At 34.6% G+C, this 26,563-nt stretch overlaps 1 protein-coding gene across 6 annotated transcripts in view; it reads right to left on the minus strand.

The window, feature by feature from the left end:
• Positions 1-19,187: 19,187 nt before the first annotated feature.
• The window catches only part of LOC125760998 (peripheral plasma membrane protein CASK), a 229,278-nt gene continuing 221,902 nt past the window's right edge, over positions 19,188-26,563 (minus strand). For 5 of the 6 annotated variants that reach the window (XM_049421716.1, XM_049421713.1, XM_049421714.1 and 2 more), the window contains 4 exons: positions 25,117-25,236; positions 24,875-24,997; positions 24,449-24,732; positions 19,188-24,153 (listed from right to left, as the gene is read on the minus strand). In XM_049421716.1, coding sequence (XP_049277673.1) covers positions 23,974-24,153; positions 24,449-24,732; positions 24,875-24,997; positions 25,117-25,236 — 707 coding nt within the window. In that variant the 3' untranslated portion in view covers positions 19,188-23,973. Of the gene's footprint in view, positions 24,154-24,448; positions 24,733-24,874; positions 24,998-25,116; positions 25,240-26,563 lie in introns of all 6 variants that reach the window. The other variant, XM_049421712.1, reaches the window with a different exon arrangement.

The following is a 26,563-nucleotide window of genomic DNA, read 5'->3' on the forward strand; positions in this document are numbered from 1 at the left end:
TCTTTTCACTCAAATAATGCTTTAAATTAAAAAAAGAATAAAAAATCAGAAAAAAAATTCAAAAAAATTTTCCACTTGAAAATTTCATAAGGGGTACCCCTTACGTTTTTTTTGAGAAATTTTGCAAAAAAAATAATTTGATTTATTTTGATGCCAATTGGTTGAAAAATGTTTCTTTTCACTCAAATAATGCTTTAAATAAAAAACAGAATAAAAAATTATAAAAAAAATACAAAATTAGAAAAATTGGAAAATTTTATAAAGCTCATTTTTGCGCCAAGTTTTGCCTATAACTCGGTCGGTATCCAACGAATCGCCAATCTTTAACCTGTGGTCGATAGATGGCATCAGTGGCTACATTTTCTTCTTGGACGGCCATGTCCTCAGATGTCTGTGCAAGAAGTTATACGAGAAACCAAGTTCCTTACCCTGTATGAGAAAATGTAAAATTTTCCTCATTTTTCCACCAAATTTTGCCTATAACTCGGTCGGTATCCAACGGATCGCCAATTTTTAACCTGTGGTCGATAGATGGCACCAATGGCTACATTTTCTTCTTGGACGGCCATGTCCTCAGATGTCTGTGCCAGAAGTTATTCGAGGAACCAAGTTCCTTACCCTGTTTGAGAAAATGTAAAATTTTCCTCATTTTTCTGCAATTCAGCAAAATTTTTAAATATGATATATTTTATTGCGAATTTGTTGCAATAAGTTTCTTTTCACTTAAATAATGCTTTAAATTAAAAAAAGAATAAAAAATCAGAAAAAAAATTCAAAAAAATTTTCCACTTGAAAATTTCATAAGGGGTACCCCTTACGTTTTTTTTGAGAAATTTTGCAAAAAAAATTAAATTGATTTATTTTAATGCCAATGGTTGAAAAATGTTTCTTTTCACTCAAATAATGCTTAAAATAAAAAACAGAATAAAAAATTATTTAAAAAATACAAAATTAGAAAATTTCATAAAGCTCATTTTTGCGCCAAGTTTTGCCTATAACTCGGTCGGTATCCAACGAATCGCCAATCTTCAACCTGTGGTCGATAGATGGCACCAATGGCTACATTTTCTTCTTGGACGGCCATGTCCTCAGATGTCTGTGCAAGAAGTTATACGAGAAACCAAGTTCCTTACCCTTTTTGAGAAAATGTAAAATTTTCCTCATTTTTCCACCAAATTTTGCCTATAACTCGGTCGGTATCCAACGGATCGCCAATCTTTAACCTGTGGTCGATAGATGGCACCAATGGCTACATTTTCTTCTTGGACGGCCATGCCCTCAGATGTCTGTGCCAGAAGTTATTCGAGGAACCAAGTTCCTTACCCTGTTTGAGAAAATGTAAAATTTTCCTCATTTTTCTGCAATTCAGCAAAATTTTTAAATGTGATATATTTTATTGCGAATTTGTTGCAATAAGTTTCTTTTCACTCAAATAATGCTTTAAATTAAAAAAAGAATAAAAAATCAGAAAAAAAATTCAAAAAAATTTTCCACTTGAAAATTTCATAAGGGGTACCCCTTACGGGGGGGCGGTCCGGTGGTGCATGTGAAAAACGGCGCCAGTCCACACGGCCGGACCGGGTTCAAATCCCATCCGGACCGTTCCCCCGTAGCAAGGACTGACTATCCGGCTACGTGGTAAAAATAAGTCTAGTAAGCCAGAAATGGCCGGCGTGACCTGTAGGGGTCGTTAAGCCAAGAAGAAGAAGAAGAACCCCTTACGTTTTTTTTGAGAAATTTTGCAAAAAAAATTAAATTGATTTATTTTAATGCCAATTGGTTGAAAAATGTTTCTTTTCACTCAAATAATGCTTTAAATAAAAAACAGAATAAAAAATTATAAAAAAAATACAAAATTAGAAAAATTAGAAAATTTCATAAAGCTCAGTTTTGCGCCAAGTTTTGCCTATAACTCGGTCGGTATCCAACGAATCGCCAATCTTTAACCTGTGGTCGATAGATGGCACCAATGGCTACATTTTCTTCTCGGACGGCCATGCCCTCAGATGTCTGTGCCAGAAGTTATTCGAGGAACCAAGTTCCTTACCCTGTTTGAGAAAATGTAAAATTTTCCTCATTTTTCCACCAAATTTTGCCTATAACTCGGTCGGTATCCAACGGATCGCCAATCTTTAACCTGTGGTCGATAGATGGCACCAATGGCTACATTTTCTTCTTGGACGGCCATGTCCTCAGATGTCTGTGCAAGAAGTTATACGAGAAACCAAGTTCCTTACCCTGTTTGAGAAAATGTAAAATTTTCCTCATTTTTCCACCAAATTTTGCCTATAACTCGGTCGGTATCCAACGGATCGCCAATCTTTAACCTGTGGTCGATAGATGGCACCAATGGCTACATTTTCTTCTTGGACGGCCATGCCCTCAGATGTCTGTGCCAGAAGTTATTCGAGGAACCAAGTTCCTTACCCTGTTTGAGAAAATGTAAAATTTTCCTCATTTTTCTGCAATTCAGCAAAATTTTTAAATGTGATATATTTTATTGCGAATTTGTTGCAATAAGTTTCTTTTCACTCAAATAATGCTTTAAATTAAAAAAAGAATAAAAAATCAGAAAAAAAATTCAAAAAAATTTTCCACTTGAAAATTTCATAAGGGGTACGCCTTATTTTTTTTTTGAGAAATTTTGCAAAAAAAATAAAATTGATTTATTTTAATGCCAATTAGTTGAGAAATGTTTCTTTTCACTCAAATAATGTTTTAAATAAAAAACAGAATACAACATTATAAAAAAAAATACAAAATTAGAAAAATTAGAAAATTTCATAAAGCTCATTTTTGCGCCAAGTTTTGCTTATAACTCGGTCGGTATCCAACGAATCGCCAATCTTTAATCTGTGGCCGATAGATGGCACCAATGGCTACATTTTCTTCTTGGACGGCCATGTCCTCAGATGTCTGTGCCAGAAGTTATTCGAGGAACCAAGTTCCTTACCCTGTTTGATAAAATGTAAAATTTTCCTCATTTTTCTGCAATTCAGCAAATTTTTTAAATGTGATATATTTTATTGCGAATTTGTTGCAATAAGTTTCTTTTCACTCAAATAATGCTTTAATTTAAAAAAAGAATGGAAAATCAGAAAAAAAATTCAAAAAAATTTTCCACTTGAAAATTTCATAAGGGGTACCCCTTACGTTTTTTTTGAGAAATTTTGCAAAAAAAAATAAATTGATTTATTTTAATGCCAATTGGTTGAAAAATGTTTCTTTTCACTCAAATAATGCTTTAAATAAAAAACAGAATAAAAAATTATAAAAAAATACAAAATTAGAAAAATTTGCAAATTCATAAAGCTCATTTTTGCGCCAAGTTTTACCTATAACTCGGTCGGTATCCAACGAATCGCCAATCTTTAACCTGTGGTCGATAGATGGCACCAATGGCTACATTTTCTTCTTGGACGGCCATGCCCTCAGATGTCTGTGCCAGAAGTTATTCGAGGAACCAAGTTCCTTACCCTGTTTGAGAAAATGTAAAAATTTCCTCATTTTTGCACCAAGTTTTGCCTATAACTCGGTCCATATCCAACGGATCGCCAATCTTTAAGCTGTGGCCGATAGATGGCATCAATGGCTACATTTTCTTCTTGGACGGCCATGCCCTCAGATGTCTGTGCCAGAAGTTATTCGAGGAACCAAGTTCCTTACCCTGTTTGAGAAAATGTAAAATTTTCCTCATTTTTCTGCAATTCAGCAAAATTTTTAAATGTGATATATTTTGTTGCGAATTTGTTGCAATAAGTTTCTTTTCACTTAAATAATGCTTTAAATTAAAAAAAGAACAAAAAATCAGAAAAAAAAATCAAAAAAATTTTCCACTTGAAAATTTCATAAGGGGTACCCCTTACGTTTTTTTTGAGAAATTTTGCAAAAAAAATAATTTGATTTATTTTGATGCCAATTGGTTGAAAAATGTTTCTTTTCACTCAAATAATGCTTTAAATAAAAAACAGAATAAAAAATTATAAAAAAAATACAAAATTAGAAAAATTTGCAAATTCATAAAGCTCATTTTTGCGCCAAGTTTTACCTATAACTCGGTCGGTATCCAACGAATCGCCAATCTTTAACCTGTGGTCGATAGATGGCACCAATGGCTACATTTTCTTCTTGGACGGCCATGCCCTCAGATGTCTGTGCCAGAAGTTATTCGAGGAACCAAGTTCCTTACCCTGTTTGAGAAAATGTAAAAATTTCCTCATTTTTGCACCAAGTTTTGCCTATAACTCGGTCCATATCCAACGGATCGCCAATCTTTAAGCTGTGGCCGATAGATGGCATCAATGGCTACATTTTCTTCTTGGACGGCCATGCCCTCAGATGTCTGTGCCAGAAGTTATTCGAGGAACCAAGTTCCTTACCCTGTTTGAGAAAATGTAAAATTTTCCTCATTTTTCTGCAATTCAGCAAAATTTTTAAATGTGATATATTTTGTTGCGAATTTGTTGCAATAAGTTTCTTTTCACTTAAATAATGCTTTAAATTAAAAAAAGAATAAAAAATCAGAAAAAAAAATCAAAAAAATTTTCCACTTGAAAATTTCATAAGGGGTACCCCTTACGTTTTTTTTGAGAAATTTTGCAAAAAAATAAAATTGATTTATTTTAATGCCAATGGTTGAAAAATGTTTCTTTTCACTCAAATAATGCTTTAAATAAAAAACAGAATAAAAAATTATAAAAAAAATACAAAATTAGAAAATTTCATAAAGCTCATTTTTGCGCCAAGTTTTGCCTATAACTCGGTCGGTATCCAACGAATCGCCAATCTTTAACCTGTGGTCGATAGATGGCACCAATGGCTACATTTTCTTCTTGGACGGCCATGCCCTCAGATGTCTGTGCCAGAAGTTATTCGAGGAACCAAGTTCCTTACCCTGTTTGATAAAATGTAAAATTTTCCTCATTTTTCTGCAATTCAGCAAATTTTTAAATGTGATATATTTTATTGCGAATTTGTTGCAATAAGTTTCTTTTCACTCAAATAATGCTTTAAATTAAAAAAAGAATAAAAAATCAGAAAAAAAAATCAAAAAAATTTTCCACTTGAAAATTTCATAAGGGGTACCCCTTACGTTTTTTTTGAGAAATTTTGCAAAAAAAATAATTTGATTTATTTTGATGCCAATTGGTTGAAAAATGTTTCTTTTCACTCAAATAATGCTTTAAATAAAAAACAGAATAAAAAATTATAAAAAAAATACAAAATTAGAAAAATTGGAAAATTTTATAAAGCTCATTTTTGCGCCAAGTTTTGCCTATAACTCGGTCGGTATCCAACGAATCGCCAATCTTTAACCTGTGGTCGATAGATGGCATCAGTGGCTACATTTTCTTCTTGGACGGCCATGTCCTCAGATGTCTGTGCAAGAAGTTATACGAGAAACCAAGTTCCTTACCCTGTATGAGAAAATGTAAAATTTTCCTCATTTTTCCACCAAATTTTGCCTATAACTCGGTCGGTATCCAACGGATCGCCAATTTTTAACCTGTGGTCGATAGATGGCACCAATGGCTACATTTTCTTCTTGGACGGCCATGCCCTCAGATGTCTGTGCCAGAAGTTATTCGAGGAACCAAGTTCCTTACCCTGTTTGAGAAAATGTAAAATTTTCCTCATTTTTCTGCAATTCAGCAAAATTTTTAAATATGATATATTTTATTGCGAATTTGTTGCAATAAGTTTCTTTTCACTTAAATAATGCTTTAAATTAAAAAAAAGAATAAAAAATCAGAAAAAAAATTCAAAAAAATTCAAAAAAATTTTCCACTTGAAAATTTCATAAGGGGTACCCCTTACGTTTTTTTTGAGAAATTTTGCAAAAAAATAAAATTGATTTATTTTAATGCCAATGGTTGAAAAATGTTTCTTTTCACTCAAATAATGCTTAAAATAAAAAACAGAATAAAAAATTATTTAAAAAATACAAAATTAGAAAATTTCATAAAGCTCATTTTTGCGCCAAGTTTTGCCTATAACTCGGTCGGTATCCAACGAATCGCCAATCTTCAACCTGTGGTCGATAGATGGCACCAATGGCTACATTTTCTTCTTGGACGGCCATGTCCTCAGATGTCTGTGCAAGAAGTTATACGAGAAACCAAGTTCCTTACCCTTTTTGAGAAAATGTAAAATTTTCCTCATTTTTCCACCAAATTTTGCCTATAACTCGGTCGGTATCCAACGGATCGCCAATCTTTAACCTGTGGTCGATAGATGGCACCAATGGCTACATTTTCTTCTTGGACGGCCATGCCCTCAGATGTCTGTGCCAGAAGTTATTCGAGGAACCAAGTTCCTTACCCTGTTTGAGAAAATGTAAAATTTTCCTCATTTTTCTGCAATTCAGCAAAATTTTTAAATGTGATATATTTTATTGCGAATTAGTTGCAATAAGTTTCTTTTCACTCAAATAATGCTTTAAATTAAAAAAAGAATAAAAAATCAGAAAAAAAATTCAAAAAAATTTTCCACTTGAAAATTTCATAAGGGGTACCCCTTACGTTTTTTTTGAGAAATTTTGCAAAAAAAAAATAAATTGATTTATTTTAATGCCAATTGGTTGAAAAATGTTTCTTTTCACTCAAATAATGCTTTAAATAAAAAACAGAATAAAAAATTATAAAAAAAATACAAAATTAGAAAAATTAGAAAATTTCATAAAGCTCAGTTTTGCGCCAAGTTTTGCCTATAACTCGGTCGGTATCCAACGAATCGCCAATCTTTAAGCTGTGGTCGATAGATGGCACCAATGGCTACATTTTCTTCTTGGACGGCCATGCCCTCAGATGTCTGTGCCAGAAGTTATTCGAGGAACCAAGTTCCTTACCCTGTTTGAGAAAATGTAAAATTTTCCTCATTTTTCCACCAAATTTTGCCTATAACTCGGTCGGTATCCAACGGATCGCCAATCTTTAACCTGTGGTCGATAGATGGCACCAATGGCTACATTTTCTTCTTGGACGGCCATGTCCTCAGATGTCTGTGCAAGAAGTTATACGAGAAACCAAGTTCCTTACCCTGTTTGAGAAAATGTAAAATTTTCCTCATTTTTCCACCAAATTTTGCCTATAACTCGGTCGGTATCCAACGGATCGCCAATCTTTAACCTGTGGTCGATAGATGGCACCAATGGCTACATTTTCTTCTCGGACGGCCATGCCCTCAGATGTCTGTGCCAGAAGTTATTCGAGGAACCAAGTTCCTTACCCTGTTTGAGAAAATGTAAAATTTTCCTCATTTTTCTGCAATTCAGCAAAATTTTTAAATGTGATATTTTTTATTGCGGATATGTTGCAATAAGTTTCTTTTCACTCAAATAATGCTTTAAATTAAAAAAAGAATAAAAAATCAGAAAAAAAATTCAAAAAAATTTTCCACTTGAAAATTTCATAAGGGGTACGCCTTACTTTTTTTTTGAGAAATTTTGCAAAAAAAATAAAATTGATTTATTTTAATGCCAATTGGTTGAGAAATGTTTCTTTTCACTCAAATAATGTTTTAAATAAAAAACAGAATACAACATTATAAAAAAAATACAAAATTAGAAAAATTAGAAAATTTCATAAAGCTCATTTTTGCGCCAAGTTTTGCTTATAACTCGGTCGGTATCCAACGAATCGCCAATCTTTAACCTGTGGCCGATAGATGGCACCAATGGCTACATTTTCTTCTTGGACGGCCATGTCCTCAGATGTCTGTGCCAGAAGTTATTCGAGGAACCAAGTTCCTTACCCTGTTTGATAAAATGTAAAATTTTCCTCATTTTTCTGCAATTCAGCAAATTTTTTAAATGTGATATATTTTATTGCGAATTTGTTGCAATAAGTTTCTTTTCACTCAAATAATGCTTTAATTTAAAAAAAGAATAAAAAATCAGAAAAAAAATTCAAAAAAATTTTCCACTTGAAAATTTCATAAGGGGTACCCCTTACGTTTTTTTTGAGAAATTTTGCAAAAAAAATTAAATTGATTTATTTTAATGCCAATTGGTTGAAAAATGTTTCTTTTCACTCAAATAATGCTTTAAATAAAAAACAGAATAAAAAATTATAAAAAAATACAAAATTAGAAAAATTTGCAAATTCATAAAGCTCATTTTTGCGCCAAGTATTACCTATAACTCGGTCGGTATCCAACGAATCGCCAATCTTTAACCTGTGGTCGATAGATGGCACCAATGGCTACATTTTCTTCTTGGACGGCCATGCCCTCAGATGTCTGTGCCAGAAGTTATTCGAGGAACCAAGTTCCTTACCCTGTTTGAGAAAATGTAAAATTTTCCTCATTTTTCTGCAATTCAGCAAAATTTTTAAATGTGATATATTTTGTTGCGAATTTGTTGCAATAAGTTTCTTTTCACTTAAATAATGCTTTAAATTAAAAAAAGAATAAAAAATCAGAAAAAAAATTCAAAAAAATTTTCCACTTGAAAATTTCATAAGGGGTACCCCTTACGTTTTTTTTGAGAAATTTTGCAAAAAAAATTAAATTGATTTATTTTAATGCCAATTGGTTGAAAAATGTTTCTTTTCACTCAAATAATGCTTTAAATAAAAAACAGAATAAAAAATTATTTAAAAAATACAAAATTAGAAAATTTCATAAAGCTCATTTTTGCGCCAAGTTTTGCCTATAACTCGGTCGGTATCCAACGAATCGCCAATCTTTAACCTGTGGTCGATAGATGGCACCAATGGCTACATTTTCTTCTTGGACGGCCATGTCCTCAGATGTCTGTGCAAGAAGTTATACGAGAAACCAAGTTCCTTACCCTGTTTGAGAAAATGTAAAATTTTCCTCATTTTTCCACCAAATTTTGCCTATAACTCGGTCGGTATCCAACGAATCGCCAATCTTTAACCTGTGGCCGATAGATGGCATCAATGGCTACATTTTCTTCTCGGACGGCCATGCCCTCAGATGTCTGTGCCAGAAGTTATTCGAGGAACCAAGTTCCTTACCCTGTTTGAGAAAATGTAAAATTTTCCTCATTTTTCTGCAATTCAGCAAATTTTTTAAATGTGATATATTTTATTGCGAATTTGTTGCAATAAGTTTCTTTTCATTCAAATAATGCTTTAAATTAAAAAAAGAATGGAAAATCAGAAAAAAAATTCAAAAAAATTTTCCACTTGAAAATTTCATAAGGGGTACCCCTTACGTTTTTTTTGAGAAATTTTGCAAAAAAAATAAATTGATTTATTTTAATGCCAATTGGTTGAAAAATGTTTCTTTTCACTCAAATAATGCTTTAAATAAAAAACAGAATAAAAAATTATAAAAAAAATACAAAATTAGAAAAATTTGAAAATTCATAAAGCTCATTTTTGCGCCAAGTTTTGCTTATAACTCGGTCGGTATCCAACGAATCGCCAATCTTTAACCTGTGGTCGATAGATGGCACCAATGGCTACATTTTCTTCTTGGACGGCCATGTCCTCAGATGTCTGTGCCAGAAGTTATTCGAGGAACCAAGTTCCTTACCCTGTTTGATAAAATGTAAAATTTTCCTCATTTTTCTGCAATTCAGCAAAATTTTTAAATATGATATATTTTATTGCGAATTTGTTGCAATAAGTTTCTTTTCACTTAAATAATGCTTTAAATTAAAAAAAGAATAAAAAATCAGAAAAAAAATTCAAAAAAATTTTCCACTTGAAAATTTCATAAGGGGTACCCCTTACGTTTTTTTTGAGAAATTTTGCAAAAAAAATAAATTGATTTATTTTAATGCCAATTGGTTGAGAAATGTTTCTTTTCACTCAAATAATGTTTTAAATAAAAAACAGAATACAGCATTATAAAAAAATACAAAATTAGAAAAATTAGAAAATTTCATAAAGCTCATTTTTGCGCCAAGTTTTGCTTATAACTCGGTCGGTATCCAACGAATCGCCAATCTTTAACCTGTGGTCGATAGATGGCACCAATGGCTACATTTTCTTCTTGGACGGCCATGCCCTCAGATGTCTGTGCCAGAAGTTATTCGAGGAACCAAGTTCCTTACCTTGTTTGAGAAAATGTAAAATTTCCTCATTTTTGCGCCAAGTTTTAGCTATAACTCGGTCGGTATCCAACAAATCGCCAATCTTTAACCTGTGGTCGATAGATGGCACCAATGGCTACATTTTCTTCTTGGATGGCCATGTCCTCAGATGTCTGTGCCAGAAGTTATACGAGAAACCAAGTTCCTTACCCTGTTTGAGAAAATATAAAATTTTCCTCATTTTTGCACCAAGTTTTGCCTATAACACGGTCCATATCCAACGGATCGCCAATCTTTAAGCTGTGGCCGATAGATGGCATCAATGGCTACATTTTCTTCTTGGACGGCCATGCCCTCAGATGTCTGTGCCAGAAGTTATTCGAGGAACCAAGTTCCTTACCCTGTTTGAGAAAATGTAAAATTTTCCTCATTTTTCTGCAATTCAGCAAAATTTTTAAATGTGATATATTTTATTGCGAATTTGTTGCAATAAGTTTCTTTTCACTTAAATAATGCTTTCAATTAAAAAAAGAATAAAAAATCAGAAAAAAAAATCAAAAAAATTTTCCACTTGAAAATTTCATAAGGGGTACCCCTTACGTTTTTTTTGAGAAATTTTGCAAAAAAAATTAAATTGATTTATTTTAATGCCAATTGGTTGAAAAATGTTTCTTTTCACTCAAATAATGCTTTAAATAAAAAACAGAATAAAAAATTATTTAAAAAATACAAAATTAGAAAATTTCATAAAGCTCATTTTTGCGCCAAGTTTTGCCTATAACTCGGTCGGTATCCAACGAATCGCCAATCTTTAACCTGTGGTCGATAGATGGCACCAATGGCTACATTTTCTTCTTGGACGGTCATGTCCTCAGATGTCTGTGCCAGAAGTTATACGAGAATCCAAGTTCCTTACCCTGTTTGAGAAAATGTAAAATTTTCCTCATTTTTCCACCAAATTTTGCCTATAACTCGGTCGGTATCCAACGGATCGCCAATCTTTAAGCTGTGGTCGATAGATGGCACCAATGGCTACATTTTCTTCTTGGACGGCCATGCCCTCAGATGTCTGTGCAAGAAGTTATTCGAGGTACCAAGTTCCTTACCCTGTTTGATAAAATGTAAAATTTTCCACTTGAAAATTTCATAAGGGGTACCCCTTACGTTTTTTTTGAGAAATTTTGCAAAAAAAATAAAATTGATTTATTTTAATGCCAATTGGTTGAAAAATGTTTCTTTTCACTCAAATAATGCTTTAATTAAAAAACAGAATAAAAAATTATAAAAAAATACAAAATTAGAAAATTTTGCAAATTCATAAAGCTCATTTTTGCGCCAAGTTTTACCTATAACTCGGTCGGTATCCAACGAATCGCCAATCTTTAACCTGTGGTCGATAGATGGCACCAATGGCTACATTTTCTTCTTGGACGGCCATGCCCTCAGATGTCTGTGCCAGAAGTTATTCGAGGAACCAAGTTCCTTACCCTGTTTGAGAAAATGTAAAAATTTCCTCATTTTTGCACCAAGTTTTGCCTATAACTCGGTCTATATCCAACGGATCGCCAATCTTTAACCTGTGGCCGATAGACGGCATCAATGGCTACATTTTCTTCTTGGACGGCCATGCCCTCAGATGTCTGTGCCAGAAGTTATTCGAGGAACCAAGTTCCTTACCCTGTTTGAGAAAATGTAAATGTTTCCCACTTTCGCACTCGCCTCCTTAATAATTCCACTTTCCCCTTATAATCAATCTTGCTTCCTCTTACAACATCTTCCATATCCCTTTCTTCCTACTCCCCTAGCTTGTAAGAACCATTGTTAAACCCATGCGGCAGACAATTTGACGAATAAATAAATAAATAAATAAATAAATAAATAAATAAATAAAATTTTCCTCATTTTTCTGCAATTCAGCAACATTTTTAAATGTGATATATTTTATTGCGAATTTGTTGCAATAAGTTTCTTTTCACTTAAAAAATGCTTTAAATTAAAAAAAGAATAAAAAATCAGAAAAAAAATTCAAAAAAATTTTCCACTTGAAAATTTCATAAGGGGTACCCCTTACGTTTTTTTTGAGAAATTTTGCAAAAAAAATTAAATTTATTTATTTTAATACCAATTGGTTGAAAAATGTTTCTTTTCACTCAAATAATGCTTTAAATAAAAAACAGAATAAAAAATTATAAAAAAAATACAAAATTAGAAAATTTCATAAAGCTCATTTTTGCGCCAAGTTTTGCCTATAACTCGGTCGGTATCCAACGAATCGCCAATCTTTAACCTGTGGTCGATAGATGGCACCAATGGCTACATTTTCTTCTTGGACGGCCATGTCCTCAGATGTCTGTGCAAGAAGTTATACGAGAAACCAAGTTCCTTACCCTGTTTGAGAAAATGTAAAATTTTCCTCATTTTTCCACCAAATTTTGCCTATAACTCGGTCGGTATCCAACGGATCGCCAATCTTTAACCTGTGGTCGATAGATGGCATCAATGGCTACATTTTCTTCTTGGACGGCCATGTCCTCAGATGTCTGTGCCAGAAGTTATACGAGAAACCAAGTTCCTTACCCTGTTTGAGAAAATGTAAAATTTTCCTCATTTTTCCACCAAATTTTGCCTATAACTCGGTCGGTATCCAACGGATCGCCAATCTTTAAGCTGTGGTCGATAGATGGCACCAATGGCTACATTTTCTTCTTGAACGGCCATGCCCTCAGATGTCTGTGCCAGAAGTTATTCGAGATACCAAGTTCCTTACCCTGTTTGATAAAATGTAAAATTTTCCTCATTTTTCTGCAATTCAGCAAATTTTTTAAATGTGATATATTTTATTGCGAATTTGTTGCAATAAGTTTCTTTTCACTCAAATAATGCTTTAAATTAAAAAAAGAATGGAAAATCAGAAAAAATATTCAAAAAAATTTTCCGCTTGAAAATTTCATAAGGGGTACCCCTTACGTTTTTTTTGAGAAATTTTGCAAAAAAATAAATTGATTTATTTTAATGCCAATTGGTTGAAAAATGTTTCTTTTCACTCAAATAATGCTTTAAATAAAAAACAGAATAAAAAATTATAAAAAAAATACAAAATTAGAAAAATTAGAAAATTTCATAAAGCTCAGTTTTGCGCCAAGTTTTGCCTATAACTCGGTCGGTATCCAACGAATCGCCAATCTTTAACCTGTGGTCGGTAGATGGCACCAATGGCTACATTTTCTTCTTGGACGGCCATGCCCTCAGATGTCTGTGCAAGAAGTTATACGAGAAACCAAGTTCCTTACCCTGTTTGAGAAAATGTAAAATTTTCCTCATTTTTCTACCAAATTTTGCCTATAACTTGGTCGGTATCCAACGGATCGCCAATCTTTAACCTGTGGTCGATAGATGGCATCAATGGCTACATTTTCTTCTTGGACGGCCATGCCCTCAGATGTCTGTGCAAGAAGTTATTCGAGGAACCAAGTTCCTTACCCTGTTTGAGAAAATGTAAAATTTTCCTCATTTTTCTGCAATTCAGCAAATTTTTTAAATGTGATATATTTTATTGCGAATTTGTTGCAATAAGTTTCTTTTCACTCAAATAATGCTTTAAATTAAAAAAAGAATAAAAAATCAGAAAAAAAAATCAAAAAAATTTTCCACTTGAAAATTTCATGAGGGGTACCCCTTACGTTTTTTTTGAGAAATTTTGCAAAAAAAATTAAATTGATTTATTTTAATGCCCATTGGTTGAAAAATGTTTCTTTTCACTCAAATAATGCTTTAAATAAAAAACAGAATAAAAAATTATTTAAAAAATACAAAATTAGAAAAATTAGAAAATTTCATAAAGCTCATTTTTGCGCCAAGTTTTGCCTATAACTCGGTCGGTATCCAACGAATCGCCAATCTTTAACCTGTGGTCGATAGATGGCACCAATGGCTACATTTTCTTCTTGGACGGCCATGTCCTCAGATGTCTGTGCAAGAAGTTATACGAGAAACCAAGTTCCTTACCCTGTTTGAGAAAATGTAAAATTTTCCTCATTTTTTCACCAAATTTTGCCTATAACTCGGTCGGTATCCAACGGATCGCCAATCTTTAACCTGTGGTCGATAGATGGCACCAATGGTTACATTTTCTTCTTGGACGGCCATGCCCTCAGATGTCTGTGCCAGAAGTTATTCGAGGAACCAAGTTCCTTACCCTGTTTGAGAAAATGTAAAATTTTCCTCATTTTTCTGCAATTCAGCAAATTTTTTAAATGTGATATATTTTATTGCGAATTTGTTGCAATAAGTTTCTTTTCACTTAAATAATGCTTTAAATTAAAAAAAGAATAAAAAATCAGAAAAAATATTCAAAAAAATTTTCCGCTTGAAAATTTCATAAGGGGTACTCCTTACGTTTTTTTTGAGAAATTTTGCAAAAAAAATTAAATTGATTTATTTTAATGCCCATTGGTTGAAAAATGTTTCTTTTCACTCAAATAATGCTTTAAATAAAAAACAGAATAAAAAATTATAAAAAAAATACAAAATTAGAAAAATTAGAAAATTTCATAAAGCTCATTTTTGCGCCAAGTTTTGCCTATAACTCGGTCGGTATCCAACGAATCGCCAATCTTTAACCTGTGGTCGATAGATGGCACCAATGGCTACATTTTCTTCTTGGACAGCCATGTCCTCAGATGTCTGTGCAAGAAGTTATACGAGAAACCAAGTTCCTTACCCTGTTTGAGAAAATGTAAAATTTTCCTCATTTTTTCACCAAATTTTGCCTATAACTCGGTCGGTATCCAACGGATCGCCAATCTTTAACCTGTGGTCGATAGATGGCACCAATGGCTACATTTTCTTCTTGGACGGCCATGCCCTCAGATGTCTGTGCCAGAAGTTATTCGAGGAACCAAGTTCCTTACCCTGTTTGAGAAAATGTAAAATTTTCCTCATTTTTCTGCAATTCAGCAAATTTTTTAAATGTGATATATTTTATTGCGAATTTGTTGCAATAAGTTTCTTTTCACTTAAATAATGCTTTAAATTAAAAAAAGAATAAAAAATCAGAAAAAAAATTCAAAAAAATTTTCCACTTGAAAATTTCATAAGGGGTACCCCTTACGTTTTTTTTGAGAAATTTTGCAAAAAAATAAAATTGATTTATTTTAATGCCCATTGGTTGAAAAATGTTTCTTTTCACTCAAATAATGCTTTAAATAAAAAACAGAATAAAAAATTATAAAAAAAATACAAAATTAGAAAAATTAGAAAATTTCATAAAGCTCATTTTTGCGCCAAGTTTTGCCTATAACTCGGTCGGTATCCAACGAATCGCCAATCTTTAACCTGTGGTCGATAGATGGCACCAATGGTTACATTTTCTTCTTGGACGGCCATGCCCTCAGATGTCTGTGCCAGAAGTTATTCGAGGAACCAAGTTCCTTACCCTGTTTGAGAAAATGTAAAATTTTCCTCATTTTTCTGCAATTCAGCAAAATTTTTAAATGTGGTATATTTTATTGCGAATTTGTTGCAATAAGTTTCTTTTCACTCAAATAATGCTTTAAATTAAAAAAAGAATAAAAAATCAGAAAAAAAAATCAAAAAAATTTTCCACTTGAAAATTTCATAAGGGGTACCCCTTACGTTTTTTTTGAGAAATTTTGCAAAAAAAATTAAATTGATTTATTTTAATGCCAATTGGTTGAAAAATGATTCTTTTCACTCAAATAATGCTTTAAATAAAAAACAGAATAAAAAATTATAAAAAAATACAAAATTAGAAAAATTAGAAAATTTCATAAAGCTCATTTTTGCGCCAAGTTTTGCCTATAACTCGGTCGGTATCCAACGAATCGCCAATCTTTAACCTGTGGTCGATAGATGGCACCAATGGCTACATTTTCTTCTTGGACGGCCATGTCCTCAGATGTCTGTGCAAGAAGTTATACGAGAAACCAAGTTCCTTACCCTGTTTGAGAAAATGTAAAATTTTCCTCATTTTTCCACCAAATTTTGCCTATAACTCGGTCGGTATCCAACGGATCGCCAATCTTTAACCTGTGGTCGATAGATGGCACCAATGGTTACATTTTCTTCTTGGACGGCCATGCCCTCAGATGTCTGTGCCAGAAGTTATTCGAGGAACCAAGTTCCTTACCCTGTTTGAGAAAATGTAAAATTTTCCTCATTTTTCTGCAATTCAGCAAAATTTTTAAATGTGGTATATTTTATTGCGAATTTGTTGCAATAAGTTTCTTTTCACTTAAATAATGCTTTAAATTAAAAAAAGAATAAAAAATCAGAAAAAAAAATCAAAAAAATTTTCCACTTGAAAATTTCATAAGGGGTACCCCTTACGTTTTTTTTGAGAAATTTTGCAAAAAAAATTAAATTGATTTATTTTAATGCCAATTGGTTGAAAAATGATTCTTTTCACTCAAATAATGCTTTAAATAAAAAACAGAATAAAAAATTATAAAAAAAATACAAAATTAGATAAATTAGAAAATTTCATAAAGCTCATTTTTGCGCCAAGTTTTGCCTATAACTCGGTCGGTATCCAACGAATCGCCAATCTTTAACCTGTGGTCGATAGATGGCACCAATGGCTACATTTTCTTCTTGGACGGCCATGTCCTCAGATGTCTGTGCAAGAAGTTATACGAGAAACCAAGTTCCTTACCCTGTTTGAGAAAATGTAAAATTTTCCTCATTTTTCCACCAAATTTTGCCTATAACTCGGTCGGTATCCAACGGATCGCCAATCTTTAACCTGTGGTCGATAGATGGCACCAATGGCTACATTTTCTTCTTGGATGGCTATGCCCTCAGATGTCTGTGCCAGAAGTTATTCGAGGAACCAAGTTCCTTACCCTGTTTGAGAAAATGTAAAATTTTCCTCATTTTTCTGCAATTCAGCAAAATTTTTAAATGTGATATATTTTATTGCGAATTTGTTGCAATAAGTTTCTTTTCACTTAAATAGTGCTTTAAATTAAAAAAGAATAAAAAATCAGAAAAAAAATTCAAAAAAATTTCCACTTGAAAATTTCATAAGGGGTACCCCTTACGTTTTTTTTGAGAAATTTTGCAAAAAAAATTAAATTGATTTATTTTAATGCCAATTGGTTGAAAAATGATTCTTTTCACTCAAATAATGCTTTAAATAAAAAACAGAATAAAAAATTATAAAAAAAATACAAAATTAGAAAAATTAGAAAATTTCATAAAGCTCATTTTTGCGCCAAGTTTTGCCTATAACTCGGTCGGTATCCAACGAATCGCCAATCTTTAACCTGTGGTCGATAGATGGCACCAATGGCTACATTTTCTTCTTGGACGGCCATGTCCTCAGATGTCTGTGCAAGAAGTTATACGAGAAACCAAGTTCCTTACCCTGTTTGAGAAAATGTAAAATTTTCCTCATTTTTCCACCAAATTTTGCCTATAACTCGGTCGGTATCCAACGGATCGCCAATCTTTAACCTGTGGTCGATAGATGGCACCAATGGTTACATTTTCTTCTTGGACGGCCATGCCCTCAGATGTCTGTGCCAGAAGTTATTCGAGGAACCAAGTTCCTTACCCTGTTTGATAAAATGTTAAAATTTAAAAAAAAGAGGTAGCTGTATCGCAGGAATCGCTCCTGTGTCCAGCGCTCCGTGTGAAGCTACCTCAAGCGCATCGCACACTTTAGAGAGCGAGAGCGGTGTGCACTGCTCTTGCAAAAGAGCTACTTGACCCAACACTAATTACAACACAACTAAGAAGGAAGGTTTAATATACTAAATTTACAAACGTTTGTCACAACGTGTTTCAATCATCTCATCTCGAGTATAAAAAAGTCATATAATTTGTATGATTTTAAGCACTTTACTATGCAGGTTGCATACTTTAAACAACGCACCTGAAAGTATGCATTCAGCGTAACAGAATATGTCTATTATGGTTAGCATCTTGTTACTTGGTCTTGGATGTACTATTAGAGTATCAAAATCTCAAACAGACCTCAAATTATATGCCATGTTACTTACAACACGCAGACAGACAAGATAAACAGCTATTAACGTTTCTAACAAATAATCAGTTATTAAAAAGCACTCGGCAAGCTTCCATGCTTGCGTGTATCTATCATTTATGTATCTCATTAGAAAGTGCTTGTTTTCTACTACAAACCCACCGCTTTTGTACACGGTACACAGAAAAGCACAGATACAAGCAGATACCTTGTATCAGAACGTATTGTGCGCACGGCAGGCAAAGCAGCTTTGCAAAGACCTAACCCGTCCAACCATAATGGATATGCTCTTCCGCTCGAAGCGATTTTAATTTTCTTTCTCCTGCATTGCAACATTGTAACTCAGCCGCAAAACCCTTAGACACGCACCGCTTGTAGGATGCATCTCTTGCCCACCCATATCATCAACCTCCTCCCCCCCCCCCCCTACCCCTCTACCCGGCCACCAAACCGCCCTCCGAAAGGAAGCTAGTTTAGTACGAAATCAATGAAAGCACGCCCCGGACCAAGGATTGCGCTCTAATTACGGTGGTTGACGCTGAGCAAACAAGCGCCGTAGGCAGAATTGGTTTACTTTGCTGCGCCACTATTTGGCATTGGGAAGGGTGGCCAACATGTCGGGCCAGGTCCAGCGACCGAAACACTAAGCCACCCGGTGTCTGGCTGGGATATGAATATTCATGCAAACGTACCACCAACACCGGGCAAAACTAGAGCGAACTGTCTTCGATCGTGGCCAACCAGGACGTACGATGTCTACAGCTAGACGGAAGGGACATATCCTTTACTACTGCGGATCGATTGTGCAAATTGCACCGGGGCGTCGAAAGCGTTGCGGTCGTATTTCATACCAGAGCAGCAGATGGAAAGAATTGTGAGGCCAAACGCCACGCTATAGTATTATATTTATACACATATCCTCTCGGGATGGTCTCGATTCGACTCGGACCGGAACTCAGTTCCAGAAACAACGTGACGATATAGGATAAAGTGTATGTTTAACGTCAACGTACCATGGGCTGGCGGGTGGCAAAACATCAGATGGCCCTAGGTTAGGAAAACGATTAATCTGTACATTCTTTGCGTTGTTGATAAGCATGCTACACATGCACACACATCCTTCACCAATCGAAAGTCATCACAAGCACACATACAAATAACGTCACAAAATGATTTGGTTTATAATTTTTTTATATTAACGTCACTTTTATTAGAATTTTTTTTTTTCATCCAAAAACAAAATAAACTAGTAAAATAATACTTTTACAGTAGAGAGTTCCGAGCTTCACATGTTTAACTTCTCGATTTTTGCTTTTACCTGCACACCCGCCAATTGCATTGGTTTCCCAATTGTTTTGCATGTGTGTGTGCGCGGGGTTTTTTGTTTTCGTTCATTTTATTTAAGTTTGTTTTTTTGTTGATTTTTACTTCGGTTTTGCTAGAGCATAGCGTTACGCGCCTGTGATTACCGTACGGTTTGAAGGGAAGAGTGGAGAGACTGTTGAGACCGTTTGCCGTTTCTACTAATTTGTTTCCTTTTTTAAAGGTCTCATCCATTTTTGTTTGCCTTTAAGTCAACAATTGCGCTTCCATTTGTTGTGGTGTGTTGGGCTTTGTGTTGCAGCGGTGTGCTGCTCCGTGTTAGTACGATCACGCGGATGTTAGTTATTGAAATTTTAGTTTGTGTGTGTGTTTTCTTTTAAATTTCGTTACAAACCACGTGTTAGCTGAACGTTTGACTGTTTTTGTTTTTAAATTGTGTTTATCCCGTCGGTAACAATTTGTTGTTTTTTTTAATGTTTTAGTATTTTGTTTTGTTAATTCAAATTCGTAGCACTCCGTCCAACATTTTGTCTCACCTTCCTTTACAAACGTTAGAGAGGGTGTGAAGTTATGTTGCCTTTTTGTTTTGTTTTGTTTAATTTTGAGAAATTATCATTTTCTTTTTATTGTTAAGAATTCGTTTACTTCCATTCGTAAGAATTGGTGTGTATGTGTGTGTGTGTGTGTAGGTTGTATTTGTGTTTTAGTGTATTCCTGTAGTGCCGTACGTTTTGCTGTTACACTTTCAATTTCAATATTATATTTTGTTTAAAACTTCTCTTTATTGTATACACGGATTTCACGCGGAAGGTTACGCTTGCCGTCCAAACAGGAAGGAAAAGGGATCACGGTGCTTTTAACGATTGGATTTATACGAAACAAACAAACGCTCCCAAATTAGCTGTAGTTAAGATTGTTTGTGTTTAGTTCTCACTGCTTGGTACGATTTGAGTTTTGTATTTTTATTAATTTGCTCGGTATAGCTGGGCACATCTGCCCTTGACGTCACAAACCATTTCGTGGCCGTGTTCATTATGAAACGCCTGAAAGTATGCAATACACATTCATTAGCCTGTTTTGAATGGTCTTCCAGACCAATGTTAGGCGAAATGAAACATATGTTGCCTATCTTTCAGGCGCCGCACAATTCCGACAGCACCCTAACGGTAAGCCGTCAAGGATAGACAACACACTGTTGCTATTTTCTTTAATCCCATTTACCATAACTACGGAATGGGAGTGTTACGCATCGGTCCTATTGGTTTTCTTCGTATCCTACTGTTATCAAACGCCAGGATAAAGAAAACTAGGCTCAATAGTTTGGTTTTTTGATTTCTTAAACATGTGTTGTGTGAGCGTGTGTACTTTTCTCATAAATATAAACCTTTCTTACTTGTTGTTCGATACATGTGTGGGTGTGAGTTTTTTTTTTATTTTGTTCCTTTTTTTTGCTTGCTGTATTATAATTGCTTTCTGTGGTAGTGAACTCTAGTATAGAGGTTTGTTTCTTTTTTTGTTTACTAGTCGATTGCATTATGTGCAAATTTTTCCCTAGTACCTTCCTGTACCTACGTTGTGGAGTGCTTTTTTTGCGGGGTACCGTGTACGATGTCCCTGGATGCATATGGATTACACTTCCGTGTGCCGCTCGTGTGTGGCGCTTTGCTGTACGAATGTGCATTAGCGTGCCTTGTGTATGTATTTGCCCCATATGAGTAATATGTTTGATTGTTTGTTTTTTCCCCCATCTCTAAAACATGTAGATGATCCGTACAGTATCGGTTCAAATATATGTCTTTAGGTTTTTTGCTATAAAGTACTTCGTAATGGTGTAATACAAACTGGGATAATTTTCCACCTTTTTTTGCGCTACGCCCGTGGTGGGGAACCAACAATTGTAATTGTTTGTTTTGCAGTTTCTTTTATGTTGTCAAGATTGTTTTGAAATCCATTGTTTTCCACACACACACACACACACACACACACACACACACATACACACATACCCATAAAGAGAAGCTCTTCGGTTACATGCAGCCACAGCTTCAATCCTTTGTATTACAATGCGCCAGCTGTACTACAATGTAAGGTTTACGATCCGACTGTTTGTGTTTTTAGTTTGTTTGTTTTGTTTTCGTTCCATTTTAATGGAGGTTTTGGAATGTAGTATAGAAAGTTTTTTTTTAAAACCTGATTTCATACCATAAACACTGTCGCCAATTTTCAGTGATGGTTTGTGTTTCTTTTAAAAAGTATATCTGGTATCGGGTTTGGATGTGTGCGTTAGAATGCTTTTACAAAAAGTGTTTTGTTGGATGTACCGTGTACCACGAAAAATGATTAAATGAGGAAAGAGGGCAAGATGATACAATGATTATGGCTGTGTGAACCAGGTATTGTTCTCTTTTGTGCGATTTTCCCAAACGATTTTCGTTGCACATTGCAATCAACCAAGGCGATCGTATTTCATACTTATTTGTGCGTATGTTTGCTTTGTTTTTGGGTGTAATTTTTTCAACATCTTTTGATGCTGTCCGTGTTGTAGAAATTGTAGTTCGATGATAAACGAACACTTTCGATAAGTAGCTTGATTGCATTAATTTTTAAATGCCGAAAACAGTACTGTAAAGCTCAACTCAAACCGTAACACAAATGTAAATGCTTAAGAGTAAAAATGAAATAATTAACAAAACAAATAGTTTCAACGACATTCACTAGCTTATGTAAAAATTATGAAAATTTCTTACAAATTAATACAAATTGTCTACCTCGTTCGAAATTTACCTGGTAAAGATGTTGTTAAGATGTGTAAACCGTTTTGTTTATTTTGTTATTCCTCTTCTAACATGCTTCTCGCTTTTGTATTTGTTTGTTCAATTTTCCATCTATAAGTGAATGAATTTCAACAAACTATCTCCCGTTCTCACTGCTCGGTTTTTTTTTGCTTGTCTTTGAACTGGTTTTAGTCATTTTCCATTAGGCAATGTACCCAACAGCTTTTTGCCTGGATACAGACGTAACTGCATCGCGTGTTTGTGTTTTTTTTTCTCGCTATGGGGCCGCCCATCTATATCTGTATGTATGGCCTCACATTGTTGCTTTGTTGCTTCTCGTCGCTACAACTACTACCTTCTTCAGCTGATTTGAAATAACATTTAACCCCCCGGTTGTTCAAAACCCCCCTTTAGTTTAACCTTGCCCCATCCTAAGCCTATAGCCACCCTTTTGCTGCTTAGCCGTAACGGGTTTATTTACTCCACGCGTTTCTCCGAATATGCTTCAAATTACTAGAAAACAAAACACACGAAAACACATCGTTAAACGTTACTTTTCTACACCCAATTCAAACGTAATAAGTTCTCTCACCTATATGTGTGTGTGTTATTTTTCTTCTTCTCTCTGCATTTTTGTTTTGCTCCGTTTTTACTGGTTTACCTTTTTTTTAGTTTCACCTTTTTGTTCCTACTGTCGTTTGGTTTGTTGTTTACTTCTTTGAATTGCAATACTCTTGATTTAATTTCATTCGTTTCATTATTATTAGCGTTATTATAATAATTATTATGAATTATGTTAACATTTGTTTTTCTTTTTTCATTTTCAGTTTATTTTGGTTAAGATTAAATCTAACTAATATTTCCACCGCTTGTTTGTTCACGTTCCAGTAATCGTTTGAATTTATTTTGTTGTTTTTTGTTAGTTTTTTTTGTTTTGCTTGCTTTTCAGTTTTTTGTAACTTGTGTTGGTTTACTTTTGCCTTCATTTGCTGTGTTTTGCTTTGCTCTTTTTGTGTTAGTTCTTTTAAAAAGAGTTTATTGTGTGTGTGTATGTATGTATGTGTATGTGTGTGTGAGTGTATGGTTGTGTTGTTTAATTATTATCTTTGTAATTATACTCCTTTTGCAGTTTGTTGTGTGTTTTGTGTGAATGTTTGCGTTTTCTATCACTTCGTTTTATTTTTTTTTGGTTTTCTTTTTTTTTCTATATTTTACTTTTGTTTTTGTGTAATACACCGACTTCGCAGCTAAAAAAACATGTTTCACAACATATTTATAATGGGTTGCGTTAGTAGTACAAAAGGGAGAAAAAAAACAATTTAATCTGTTTAAATATTTATCTAGTGGTGAAAAATTTCACTTTCACGTACCAAATTGCTATGTGATGTAAACGCATTAAAACATAACACTTATATTGAGCAAAAACAAAAAGTTCTAATTAACTATAATGTATATTATATATACTACATAAAAATTGTTAGAAAAACAACAACAAAAAATCTTTGGAATAACATATTTCGCAGTGAATGGATGTTTAACGTAAAAACAAAAATAAAATTTACACATCCACCGTACGTAGATGGTACACTGCACCCATGCCAATTTGATTTGTTTCAATACTAAACACTAAGAACCGTCTATTTTGAACCATACCCTGTGCATGCACAAAATTAACCATTAGCCCGGCTCTGTGTTTCGGTGTGTTTCGTACTACTGTAACGGTGCTTGTAGCTTTGTTGTTGTTGTTGTTGCGCAATACTTCCGTGAGGTACTCTGCCCACTCACTTCAGATCCAGCTCGCAATCGCATTCACAATCGCACTCATCCTCCAAACAAGCGGGACATTCTAGCTCACTATCTTGTCAGTACAGCCAGGACACCGGGACCCACTGGGCGGTCGAATGCACCTTGTCGATAGCGTTCTCCAGTGTTGCTATCGTCTCACCGATGTCGTTGTTGACGATGGTCAGATCGAAGAAATGACCGTACGCCTGGCGTAGCATATCGGACTCTTTGGCGAGACGCTCGAGACTACCGTCGTACTGTCGGTTTGTGCACCGTGGAATTAAATGGGTAATAGTTGAACGTACATTATACATCTACCGAAAACTGCATCGTCAAAAGAGTTGAGTTTGACGTTAAAAAAATAATAACTATTTCTCCCTGTGAACTTGAGGCTTTGCAAAATTTGGACAAAAACCCCAATGCTTTTGATACCCAAAAAGTACGACATTCTCAGGCTAAAGTATGCTGATTTCGTCGAGTAGTTTTAATGCTTCCTTTGCTTACAAATGCATACGAAAAAGTAATGATGAAAATAAACTAGTGTCTACTTACGTCGGCAATGTTTTGCAGCAGTGGTGCTGCTATGAACACAACGTACGGCGTAAATTCGGCTGTTCGAAGTATTTTTAAGGCCTGTGGTTCCACGTCCAATATTGCCATCTTGCCGTCCGCATGGATGCGTCGTATCGTTTCCAGCTTGGTACCGTACATCGCATCCTCGTGCGTACCGTACTCGAGGTACTCGTTGGCCGAAATATCCGCCATCATCTCATCGTGTGATATGAAGTAGTAGCTTCGCCCATTCTCCTCATCCGGTCTTGGTGGTCTGGTGGTATCTGTACAATGTAAGTACAACCGTGCAACGGGTCAGAAAGACGAGTTAGTTAAGACTATCCGTACGAAGAAGCTATGCCTCAGTTGGTGGAAAGGTTGTGCACATTGACTTCATTGCGATAGGACGAGAAACAGTGAACTTACGTGGTATTGGATAAGCGTATTTATCCGGATATTTTGCGATGAGCGTATTTTTGATATGACGTCGTCCTACGCCGTGCGCTCCGAGCAACACTAGGGTGCGTCTTTGGAAAGCTGGATCGCCAACTGTGAAGGATGCAACACGACCAAAAACCATGTTAGTGAGATGAACCAAATTGTGCATATCAAAAGTACGGCCAACACTTTGGTTCGGTCACTCAAGCGGGGCGAATCGTATTACTTACTCGGTACTTTGACCACCTCCTCGTACGTAACCAGATCCAGCTGATCGAAGACCGCATTGTGTTTCGCCAAATATTTATCCCGACACTGTTTCTTTTTACGACTAAATATTGAGCAATTAACTACTTTGATAGCCCGGGGAAACGATGGATGAAGATTGAAAGCAAGGAAAAAAAAACATCAAATTGCTTGATTAGATATTTGATTGCTGCCAATTTGCATTGCTTGGTAACAAGCGTAAGATTGATGTTTGATATTGATAGAAATACTGGGAACAAAGGGGCAAAGTGCCAAAAATTGGATATTCTCTTTCAGGTGAAGTGTATTGCAAATGGAAGTTAAAACAAAGAACCACTAAAATGGTGTGTGTTAGTAACGCGCATAGTTTAAGTGCTTAGTGAATGTGTGTGCTTGGAAGCTTAAACCTAGTTTTTTTTTTACTTTACAAAATTGTGCAAATTATGTTTACGAAAATTTCTACTTATCAAATAAATTGAACAAAATTGTATATAATATTCTAACATTCCATTATTGAAGAACTTTTTTTTCACAGTTTCACTACAACTAATAACTAAATTTTTGAAGGTTTACAATTTTTGCAGAACAGCTAACAAATTTTCCTCAAAAAACACTTATTTAAGCAAATCGAAACGTAGATGAAGCATAAAAAAAAACAACAGAATTGCTAAAAGCATTCGTATAAGCGACTGATTGATTTTAATGAAGCAAGAAATTCGTGAGTGAAGATTGTGATTCGAAATGCTGGTTTTTTTTGTTCTCCGTTTTGCTACGGACGGCTTCCGGAACAATGCAGCAAATGGCCTATAGTTTGTTCTATTGCATAAGAGTCGCTCAAATCGCTATTTTGAACAGGGCTCTTAACGAAACGTTGGTACGTGCTGGAAGGTGAATCCACAACTAGTAGCACTCCTTCTGGTCATTTCCTCTTCGTTCTCGGACCGGATTATACGATCGATGAAGAACGCTGCCCTATTGTCACGTTCACGGTATGAATAAAATAGCGCCTCCAAGACGGTAGCACTACACTTAAGTGCTGCAGCTTTGAATAATGATTATTAGCCTTTTTCTCACTCGCCGTAGCGGGCGTGCGGGAGAATGATGATGCTGACCAGAGCAACTCGAAACTATCACAAAAGCACAATAAATATGTGCGTCAAAATTGCAATCAACAGTCGAAAAGGAAGGGAGAGAAAATATTCGATTTAGAAGCAAGGGTCGTTTATCACTTCGCCTTACAATAAATGGCATTCTGTATTTGGAAGGAAAAGAAACAATTACTCAACTGAAGTACTAGCAAATCGAATGAATCATTTTTGCTTTCGTTCGGAAAAACGGTGTTTGAATTATTTACGGAAAACGTGGCTCAAACTACTAAACTGTTCAATGTTGTATTATTATATTTAATTTAAAAACACTTAATATACAAAA

The sequence above is a fragment of the Anopheles funestus genome, chromosome 2RL (assembly GCF_943734845.2).
Source record: "Anopheles funestus chromosome 2RL, idAnoFuneDA-416_04, whole genome shotgun sequence".
NCBI lineage: Eukaryota > Metazoa > Arthropoda > Insecta > Diptera > Culicidae > Anopheles > Anopheles funestus.